Raw genomic sequence first — 10,998 nt, forward strand, 5'->3', positions numbered from 1 at the left:
GGACCATCCCAGAGGTCAGATCAGGGCCTCATGGAGCCCTGGGACATCGAAGGTCCAGAGAGAGTGGGGCTGGAGCTGGGGCTAGAAATGAGTGAGGCTGTGGGAAGCAGTCTGGTCTTCCTCACTGGACTGGAGGAGTCATTGAGCTTCCATCCCCAGGCCGGATTGCGGACCATTGAGGAAGAGGCAGCCCCAGAGATCCGCCGCACCATCTCAGGAGACCTGACAGCTGAAGAGGAGCTGGAGAGAGCCATGGTAGAGGCTGCGATGGAGGAAGGGATATTCCGGGTGAGTGAAGGCTGAGACCACCCCATGTGTTCTGGGCACAGGGAGCAGCAACATCCCATAGAAATAAGGGCCAGGAGCCCAGCCATACAGGAGGGGAATTTGGAAACCGAAAACACCCACAGCCCACATCTCTTGGGATTCAGAATCAATGACGCAACCTACTGGCATTGTCAAATATAACATATACTCTCTTCCCTTCCTCTACCAAGCCTCACTGCCATCCTCATCTCCCCTAAAGCCCTAGTTGACATTCATCTCTTAGAATCCCTTCCTTACCAAATGCTCCGCCTGCTTCCAGTTACACTGGTCTTCAATCCTTTGCTCTGTCTAGTGTTTTTTTTATGACACTATACAACTAAAAGGTCCTTAATGACCACCTAGTTAAAACTTTTTGTGTTATCCCTGAGGAAATGGTAACCCAAAGAGATGATATGAGATATCCAATATCACTTAGCAAGTTAGTTTTAGACGTGGGACTAGAACCAGTTCTCCAGACTCCCAATGCCAGTGCTCCTTACGTGACGTGTTTCCCTATCTGGAGTCTGTGTCTCCTGTGTAGTTCCTTAGTTGTGTCCTGTCTACCCCATTTAATTGAGAACTCTCTGAAGAGGGAGATCGTGATCCCTTTTCTGACCTTATAGCCCAGTCCATTCTCCTCTGGCCTTATAGGGTTTGTCTTCTCATACCATCACTTGTTCCCAGTACGTCATGCCAGGATGGCAGCCCCATGCACTCTCAGCTCCCATCCCCAGTCACTGCTCTCAGCCCTTACACTCTCCTCCTTGCCCCTAGAGGACTGGAGGCCTCTTTGGCCAGGTGGACAACTTCCTGGAAAGGACCAACTCCCTGCCCCCTGTCATGGCCAACCAGAGACCGCTCCAGTTTGCTGAGATAGAGATGGAAGAGCTGGAATCACCTGTCTTCTTGGAGGATTTCCCTCAAGATCCGAGCACCAACCCTCTTGCTCATGCCAATACCAACAATGCCAACGCCAACATTGCCTATGACAACAGCAACCATAGCAACAGGCGGGTGTTTTCCAGGCAGTGGCAGCAACTGCCAGCTTTGGATGTAGGGATCCTGGGGTAGGGCTGGGAAGACCTGGTTCGTGGGTTCCAGGCTCTTTGGGAAGGGCCCATCTGAAATGTATAGATTGTCCTTTGCTTGCCTTTGTGTCCTTTGGGATCCATCCTCCACCTTAAGGCAATAGGCAGGCCTGGACTGCAGAGACTCTGTTGGCCAGTAGAGGGCAGCATTGGCACAAATGCCCTGTGGTTCCTTTACTCCCTCCTCCACAGCAGGTCTAGGAGCTGGGACCCATGGAACATAGCAGGTTTGGAAGAGAGAGTTACCACAAAAAGAGTTACTACAAAAAACTGTGGAAAATTAAAGTTTAACTGTTGGATTTGGGTTCCGGGGAGATTTCACTGCTGAGCGGGTCCTCTCTCTCCCACCCTGAGCTGTAGACTAAATATAATCTGTGATTACGAAAGTATCACGAAAAACAGCAGGATGAGGGGGAGAGCTTCTCAGAAATCATCACCTGTGGGCTGAGGTCCAAGCAGAGCTTCCGTTCTAGATAGGAGGACCTGGAAAGGCTGTCACACACCGTCCAAAATGGGCAGGCAGGACAGATACCCCGTGAGCAGTTACTCCCCCGGCCAGGGCTGCCTACACCCCCTTCCATTCAGAGCCCCACAGGGCCGGAAGGGCGCCTGTGCCCGGGTCAGCAGGGTGCCAGGTGTTCTGGGGATACAGACGCGCCAGACCTGGGATCTGCCCTGAAAGGACTGTAGTCTTCTTGGGACACGTGTCCTGGGACATGACTGTGACCAAATAATCACAAAGGGCAGGTGCCCTGAGAATGCAGGTGTCCTGATTGCCAGGGGCTGGAAAGGCCTAGAATGGAACTAAGCAATGTTTCTCAGCCTCCACTGAGCCTCCACATGCCAGCCTCCTCTCCACCCATGTTTCTCAGCCTCCCCAAATTGCAGTGCCTGGGGTCTCACCGCAGACTCTGGGGATGGGAGAGCCACTACTGGTTTTGGAAGCTCCCCAGGTGATCCAGTGTGCCACCTAGGTTGAGAACCAGTGTCCTCGAGGGTGTGAGACTGGGGCTGGGCCTCGGAAGATGAACAGAATGTGGAAAGGGTAGCAGGAAGGGCATCCATTGAGCAAAAGAGAAGAGGAGGGGATGTATGTGGCTTCTTTCTCTTAGAGGGCAAGGACTGGCTGGGCAGAGAGCAGTGCGAGCACCAGCCCTACAGTCAGGACAACACCAATGAGGGGTCCAGACCCTGAGGGGCCACAGAGGGGCATGATGGCAGGAGAACCAGCAGCCTGCTCGGGCTCACCAGCCTTGTTTCCGTTTCAGCGTCCACTATGAAAGGGAGTTCCTTGGAGAGACAGAGACGCCTGCTGCCAGAGGAGCCTTTGGCCAACTCCGAAGGGTCCTGGGTCAGTCTTTTCTGTGCACCCTAGAAGCTGAGCCTTCCCCCCAGACAGGCCTGGGGAGCCTGGCTCTCTCCTTACACTTGGGGAATCTGGCTTGGGAGCCTGTCGCAATGGGAGCCAGCTGGGCCTGGGATGGAAGAGTTGTCAGGGCCAGCTCCTCATCCAGGAGGAGGAGAAGGGTGCCGTCTAGGTAACTGAGTGGTGGGAAGGGGGCGTGCCAGGAAACTCACACCCCCTACCCCACCCCTCCAAGGGACAGCCCATGGCTGCATGACCCCTTGGCCCTGGGGACCTGCAGCGGATGGTCTAGCAATCTCCCAGCAGGTCCTAGACTGCTGTGTGTGACAGCAGAAGCCCTGACGATGCCCAAGTTCAATGGAGATGAGGGCAATTGCCCTGCTCCCCAGAGCACGTACACACACACACACACACACACACACGCACACTCACACTTCTGCATGCAAGCACACAGGGACACACTGGAGAAGAGCTTGAAGGTCTGGTCAAACTTTGGCCCCGATCCCCCCTCCAAGCCCACAAGGACAGAGACTAGGGCAAGTACAGGGGCAAGGGGACAATGCAGGGTCCTGCCCGGCCTGGACTTGGTTGGCGCCAGCAACACCTGCCATAGCCCCGAGGCTCTCAGCGAGCTCTGAGGGTCTGGCTGCCCGGCCAAGTGGAGCTCTGCTGACTCCGGGGCTGTGGCAGGACTCAGCAGCCCCTCTTGCCCTTGCCCTGTCTTGCCCCCAGGACCCCACAGCAAATCCTGTGTGGAAGAGCTAAAAGGACAGCTGACCCAGAGAGAAATTTCCAGCTCCCAGGCATCTCCTGCCCCCTGCCAGGTAATGGGGCAGAGGCCTGGGAAGAAACTCTATACAGAGGAGGGGGGCCACCATAATTTGCCCATTAATAACAGAAAGGGCCGGACCCCTGGGTCCTCCCCTCTCTGTGGGTCTTGGCTGAGGCTTCCTCTGAGGAGCTGGAGTTTCACCGGATCCCAGGGGGCTCCAGCATCCCTGTTGGGGTCTTTGCTTTCGTGCATTTGGAACAGCATGCCAGGGCCGAGCCTCCCCTGCCTGAGGCGAGGAGGAGCCCTACCCCGGGCGCTCTGCCTGAGGAAGCATCCCACAGCAGTAGGACCAAGGAGAGTGGTTCCCTGTGCCAGACTCCGGCAACAGCACAGCTGATTCAAGAGGTGAGGTGGGGGCGGCGACAGAGCAGTGGGCGGCATTCAGGGATGGCCCTGGGCTGGCCTGGGCTGGCCAATAGAGGCAGAGCCCTGAGGCGGCTCCTCAGGAGAGCCCACCCAGCCTTCTGTCCTCCCCGCAGGCTCTGGTTCGAGGAGGCCTGGACACCTTGGCGGCTGACGCTAACTTTGTCATGGCGACCGGCCAGGCCCTGGCAGATGCCTGCCAGATGGCACCAGAGGAAGTGGAGGTGGCAGCCACAGAGCTGCTGAAAAGACAAGAGTCCCCAGAGGGCCTGGCCAGTGCCCTGGGACGCTGGAGCCTCAGGTCCTCGCTGGGCAGCCTGGACCAGCATCAGGGCTCCAGGGAGACCCTGATCCCGCCCAGGCCGTGAAGGCCCGCACAGCAGCAGCATGGGCTTAGAGCTAGCGTGCCCCATGGTGAGGGAGGGGCTGCTGGGGCAGAGAAGGGTCAGCCCACCACGGCAGCCCCTCTCTCTCTCCGCAGTTCAATGGATGGGCTGAGTAGGGGTGGTCGGGAACCACTGAAAAAAAGTCAGGAAGAAGTAGATTGACAGGCCTTTCTTCTACCAGCAAGAGGCACGGTTGGATGGAACCTCTAACGTCATTCAACTAGGCCTCATCCGTGCCAGTGTTGGCTGGCAGAAGGCCACTCCCACCAGCAGGACATTAAAGTCTCCAGGCCTGTGACATTGGCACCTGGCCCCCGCTTGTCTCCTTTTTTGGAAACCTTTCCTACTCTTCTCCTCACTCTTCCCCCTTCCCCATTCCATTTCCCAGGAGCCCCGCTCATGGGCTTGGGAGTCTGGGCCTGGGAGGACAGAGGGGCCATCTGGATTGCGTTCCCGCATGCGGCAAAGAGGGGCCCATCGTGGAGAATGTGGATTCTCCTGAAGTCTGTGGCCAGTTCCACTGACTGGGGCCCTGTAGCCCCAGGAAGGACTGGTGGCCTTACAAGCCACGGCCCCACATCCCACGTCACGCCAAGGCCAACCTTCTTTAAAGCCTCGTGAGGCTGGTCTTTTTTAAGTAGTTAAAGGGTTTTAAGGATGTGGCGGTGGAGGCCCAGGGAGGTGGCGTGGTGCCCCTCTGCTCACACAGCCAGCGTGCCAGAGGCAGGTGAGGTGGCCCAGCACTGGCCATGGCCGAGGTGACTGCTGGGCCGCCCCACAACCCCCTGGGCTCCTCGGGCCAGCCCCCGACTGCGAGTGTGCAGGGCAGGGAGACTCCCACTGGCTGCAGGGCTGCGGTCCCGGCACAGGCTTCCCCCACACCTCCCCTCAACAGCCTGGTGTCCTCCCCCGCAGAGAAGCAGAGGCCACCCCAGGGTCCCTCCCTCAGCAACTCTTACCAAACTGACGAACTTGCCGGCCTTTGTCTCTTGCTCTCCTGCCTAGCTCCTGACCCCAGGGAAGCCTGGCAACTCCCCCAGGCAGCTCCTGGATTCTTCCCCAGCCAGGTTCCTGTCTCCCTCTCGCCCCTCCCCCCTCTGTCTGTAGGTCACATTCGAGGTGTTTCCATCTTAACATGTCCTTGCCGCCATTTTGGCTATCTACCCGAGCTCTGTCTGTCTGTCTGTCTGTCTAGTGCATTCCTGAAGACCAAACTTCTTCCCTGGGTTGTCTCCTTGTCCACATTTTCATTCCTAGTTCCCATTTCTCATCCCCCTGCAGTCTGCCTTCTGGCCGTTGTTCACCAGTATCTCCCACAACCTTGTGGCCGATCCAGGGGACCCCAAGTCTTTACCTTCCTTGATTTCTAGGCAGCATTAGGAACAACGTACCTCTCCCTCCTTCCTGACTTGCCTGCACCCCGGCCCTCCTGAATTTCCTCCGGCCTTTCGAGTGCTCCACCCCCACGCTTCCCTGGGAGCTCTCGCCTGGCCCAGTTACCTCTCAGGTGGGGGATTGATTCCTCGGGGTTCTGTGTCCTTGACCCTCTTTCCACTTGGGAAGTGTCCCCAGATGCTCTCAGCCACTCACATCTCAGCTGCATCTGTGTTGATAATTCCCAATTGCATATGGCTAGCGCAAACCTCCACATCTCTATATCCTTCTCCCTGACAAGGATGTCACGTATGTCCTGCCTGTGCCCAGAGTGCATCATGTCCAAATTCAGCCTCACTGTCCTTTCCCCATAGGCTGCTGCTACTCCGGTGTTGCTCATCTCAAGGAAACCCGGCCCCTGTTCAAACCAGAAGTCTGGGTGTTGTCCTGGGCCCCCAGCTTGTCCCCACAGACTCGTCCTCCTAAGTAGTTCCCAAGCCTGTCTCCGTGCCCACGGTGACTTTCCTGATACGTTCAATCAATGTTTCATGCCTCTTCTTTTTTCTTTAAGATTTTTATAGATTTATTTGAGAGAGAGCACAGTGGTGGTGGGGCGGAGGGAAAGGGGCAGAGGGGAGAGGGAGAGGGAGAAGCAGGCTCCCCGCTGAGCAGGGAGCCCGATGCGGGACTCGATCCCACGACCCTGAGATCATGACCTGAGCCGAAGGCAGACGCTTAACCAACTGAGCCACCCAGGCAGCCCCGTTTCACACCTCTTCTATTCCAAGAGCCTCTGGACTGCCCTCCTGGCCTCCTCTCTTCCCTTCCTCCCAGTCTGTCTCTGATCTTTCTAAAAGGAGAAGCCTATTATCTTATTCCCTTGCTTACAAGCCTTAAAGGCAACCCCAAATCCTCAGAATATAGGGCAAAACCTTGCCTCTGCTCAGCGCCCCTGGGTCTGGCCCTCATGCAGGGCCCCTAGCTGGCCTCCTGCTCCCAGGCCAGCCCCGCCAGGGGGAGCTGCCCTCATCTCTGAGTTCCACTGCGCCGCTGTCCCTGGAAAACTGCAGGAACCCTCAGCCCCCTGGATCCCTCCCTAGTCATCTTTCAACTCTCAGCTTTGCTATTGCTTCCTGCAGAAAGCTTTCCCTGAACAACCCTCTGAAGCCTGGCCCAGAAACATGGCGTGCCTTCCCCTCCCCCCCCCCCACACCCCAGTACAGCGGGGATCACTATTGCTTGTTTCTTGTGACCCTAGCCAGAGGCTAGCTTCACGAAATCAGGAGCAGGTCCCCTTTGTTCGATGTTATCCCCCCAAAGCTGAGCACTTTTCAACCCAGACCAGTGGCTCCCTGTTGATAAATGCAGGACAAGGGTAGGAAGGGCGGACCCTTCCCTCCACCGGCTCCCTACCCCGTGTCACCCGCCTGGGTTCTGCAGCCTCCGCCACCTTGGCAGTCTGTCCGGGCCCAGGAGGGCAGGCAGGAGGTGCTCTGCCTCCAGGGGCAACAAGCTGGACTTTACCGCAGCCCTACACAGCGCTACGGAGCTGCCAGGCTGTTCAGATAAAGCCTAAAAGGAACAGTGTGGAAGGAGGAGGGCTGAGGGGGGGAGCACAGGGGAGCAGGCTGGCGTGGGGGAGACAGGCTCCTCTGCTCAGCAGGACTGTCAGACAGAGACAATGTACCCGGAGGGGCTGGTGGGGCCACTTCTGTCGTGGGGGGGGGGCACAGGCTGGAGGTAGTGTCTGCTGGACCCCTATCTTCTCCTTGCTGATTCCCTGCAGACTTGGGGCCCAGCTGCTGGGTGCAGGGTCTGCCAAAAGGGGCGGGGGTGCAGCTGGTGGGAGGGGATGGGCACAAAGCTTCCTGCCAGCCGTGGCGACTAGTAGAGCCCTCCCATCCGGGAGGTGTGAAGTTCAGATGGACAGTCTCTGGAAAACCAGCGAGGGTGGGCGCAGGTCCAGTCCATCTTCAGAGCAAGGAGGAGCTCCCTGGCTCTGGTCTCCGTGCATGTGTAGGCCCTGATCTCGGTGGGGCTGAGTGGTTCTTAAAGGAAACATATGGCTACTCTCTGAAACGTGTCTCAGAGCATAGTCTTGGAAGCCAGAGCCATTTGGACCTGAATCCCATTCACCTACCTCCATGCTGTGATGTCAGGCAGTTCACACAATCCTCTTTAGCTTCTGCTCCTCCTTCCGTAAAATGGGGGACTAATTCCACCTTCCAGGGTGCTGAAAGGTATGACCGTGACCGTGTAAAGACCCAGGCCTTGGTAAGAAGCTGTTGCTTCGATTCTGTCCGATGCTGGCTGGTGAGTGAGCCAGACCTTTAAGTTGGGAGGGCCCTGAGCTCAGGGGCGTCCCGGGCCTCTTAGGGAAAGCTGGGCAATGTGACTGTCAGCCCAAGTCTCACTGTATCGGACCTCATGCCCCACAGCCCTGCCGGCAACCGGGACAGCCCGTGGACGGAGAGGCCAGCTCCGCCTCCGGAGAAGCCACTATGCAAGGGGCTGCCACCCCAGAGCTGACCTTGACCCCCATTTTTCTGGCATCTGATCCCAATAACATGTCACTCCTGCCATGGGGCTGACAGCTTATGGAGCCGGGTGACTCTCTTCAGAGAAAGAAAATCAAGACCCAGAGAAGGAAAGAGCCATAGACACCCAATTTTCCAAGTCAGTGGGAGGAGCCAGGAGGAGACCTCGGCTCCCCTAAACTTCAGAAAGGCCAGAGAAATGTTGGCCTCCTCACCCGTAGGACAATAAGAGCTGGCATTCAGCGAGCCCGGTTCACCAAGCTCCCCGGCCGGCGGCATCTCATTCAGTCTTTGCGGCAATGTCTGTAAACCAGGTGTCCTTGTGAATCCTGTCCCGTGATGGAAACAGCTTTGGAAAGACTAAGTGAATTACCCAGAGTCACTTGGCCAAGAAGTAGTGACGCCAGGGGCCAGACAGGAGCCTGGACACTACTCTTGAGCTGCTGACTTCTCATGTCGCTGTAAGGATCCCCTGACAATGGCCCCAGCCCCCAGTCCCCACCTCGTCCCCGGCTTACCTGGCCCAAGACCCTTCCCGCACCCTGCCAAGTGGGCTGCCACCCTCAACGCAGCCCCTCCACGCGCAGGCCCCACTTGCTGTGCCTTTCTGCCCCCAGCAAATGCCTCCGTGCTCGACCTTCCCAAAGGCCTGGGTACACGCTGTCTGTCGCCTCTTCCTTAGTGCTCTTGCATTGTGTGATAACTTTTGTTGTGGTCTTTATTACCCCGCAGTGTAATTAGGAGCTTAAAGTTTGTTTTTTCTACTGAGAGTTCCTCAAGGACAGTTTCTTTATCAAGTTTGTATCCCCAGCAAAGAGCAAAGGAAGGAAGGGAGGAAGGAAGGAGGGGAGGGAGGGAGAGATGAGAAGGGGAGCGAGGGTGAGTGCACGGCAGCACACCATGTCAACTGAAGAACAATGTGCATTAGATTGAACTTTTCGAAATTGCTGACATTCTAGACCGTTTGTCTATAAAACTGCAATTTTATAATGTGTAACCTACTATAATAAGGGTGGGTGCCCCACTGTCCTGCGGCACCCAAATACCACCCGTGCCTCTCGGCGGGGTCGCAGAGCCCTCACCTTTTGCTTTGGGGCAGTTTATACGAATCAGTCTGGATGAGGGCTCACTGAGGTGGGCGTCCTGGCGGGACTGTTCTCAGGAAGCATGCAGACCGAGGTTGATGGGGGGGGGGGGCTTTCAGCACTTGTTATCTCTGAGATGTCCCCTCTGGGGGGGGGAGGTGAGGGTTCACCACAGCAACCACAAGGAGTGGTCTGCAGGTGGGGGCCCCGTGGCCCTAGCGCCCGCCACTATCAGAGGTTCACTATCTCTCCAGGTGCCCCCACGTCTGGTCTTCTGGTCTTGGAGTTTGACCTCCTCCCAGGCCTGGGCCTCCCATCTCCTCCTCGCTCTCCTTGCTCTCCTTGGCCAGCCCTAGGGCCGCTCGTCAGTCTGGGGTGGGGAAGGCTGGGGGCAGGGGAAACAGATTATGGCCTCTCCCTCTGAGTTCATTCTAATTTGGGTTATGACTTCCAACCTTGTTTGGAAGTTCAGAGGAAGAAAAAGTTCTTTTCATGCTCTTTGCATCCTCCCAGTCCCGGCTAATTCTCCTCAAGGCCAAATGTCTTCTCTGTCAGCTGGACAAGTGTCAGGAAGCACAGGGGTGGGGGACATAGATTAATTTTTCAAGAGATTATGTCACCTCAGGCCAATGCAGGCTGTCATGGTCAAAAGGCCTTTGAAATTCTCCTAAAATTAACCCATGAGATTGAGCACGCGTGTGTGTGCGCGCGCGCGCACACACACACACACACACACACACACACACACAGCCTGGGGTGCTGGCAGTCATTACTGTTCCATAAAATACGCGACCTGGTATATTTTTGTGAAAGTGTACTTCAGAGGTTAATCTTGTGTGATCTCCCCCACCACCTTCCTCCAAGTCTCCAACACCCTCCCCCCAACGCCTCCTATTTTTAAAGTGTTAAATGTTTGTTTGCTGGCAATTTGCTCTGCAGGGTCTGGCTGAAGCAAATATCTATTAAATCCAAGGCAATGATGCATCCTTGGGGACTGGAAATCTCTAGCTCCTAGGCAGGGTGGGGCTTATTTGTCAACTCAATCAGAGGGAAGGGGCTTACCACGGTGGCATCTGAAGCAAGGGGACGTGGCTTCTCTGGGGTCCTGGCTAGGACTGCCTCGGTGGCCCCCCTCTCGCCACCAGGCTTGGGACAGGGGGGTTCTGGCCCCTACCTTCCTCCTTCCTTGGCATCGTCTCTTTTCCCCCTCTCCTTGGCTTTATGCTTGGCTCCCTGCTTGCTCCTTTTGCATCTGCTTCCCCTCTCTGTGCTGATTCCCCAGCCCTGTCCCTTCCGGGGGAGAGGGGACCCTCAGTGAGCCCACAGGCCACCTGTGGCAGGGCAGAGGGCTCAGCTGCCCTTCAGGTGGCCAGGCCGGCAGTTCATTGTCCCCAGGACCCAGGAAAAGTTACCAGCTGCTCTGCACCCCTGTTGGAGCAAGTCACCTTTTAAAAAAAGTTTGTTGAGTTATAATTAATATATAATAAACTGCACATAGTCTATGGGCCTAATTTGATTATTTCTGAAAGATGTATACACAGCCGTGGAACCAACATCACCATCAAGACAATAGATCTATCCACCCCCCCCCCAAATTTCCTGGTGCTCATGAGTAATCCCCCCTCTGCCCCTCCCAGCTCTGATCACTGCCCCTGCCTCCC

The 10,998-nt window shown here is 56.5% G+C and overlaps 1 protein-coding gene across 7 annotated transcripts in view; it reads left to right on the forward strand.

The window, feature by feature from the left end:
• CACNA1S (calcium voltage-gated channel subunit alpha1 S) overlaps nt 1-4,647 on the forward strand; it is a 68,741-nt gene extending 64,094 nt beyond the window's left edge. For all 7 annotated transcript variants that reach the window (XM_087857342.1, XM_087857331.1, XM_087857348.1 and 4 more), the window contains 6 exons: nt 160-288; nt 1,081-1,316; nt 2,663-2,745; nt 3,493-3,584; nt 3,794-3,937; nt 4,072-4,647. In XM_087857342.1, the coding sequence (XP_087713468.1) occupies nt 160-288; nt 1,081-1,316; nt 2,663-2,745; nt 3,493-3,584; nt 3,794-3,937; nt 4,072-4,323 (936 nt within the window). In that variant the 3' untranslated portion in view covers nt 4,324-4,647. The remainder of the gene's footprint in view (nt 1-159; nt 289-1,080; nt 1,317-2,662; nt 2,746-3,492; nt 3,585-3,793; nt 3,938-4,071) is intronic.
• The last annotated feature ends 6,351 nt before the right edge of the window (nt 4,648-10,998 follow it).

Source organism: Ursus americanus, chromosome 2, assembly GCF_024610735.1.
Source record: "Ursus americanus isolate L20-20 chromosome 2, mUrsAme1.1.p, whole genome shotgun sequence".
NCBI lineage: Eukaryota > Metazoa > Chordata > Mammalia > Carnivora > Ursidae > Ursus > Ursus americanus.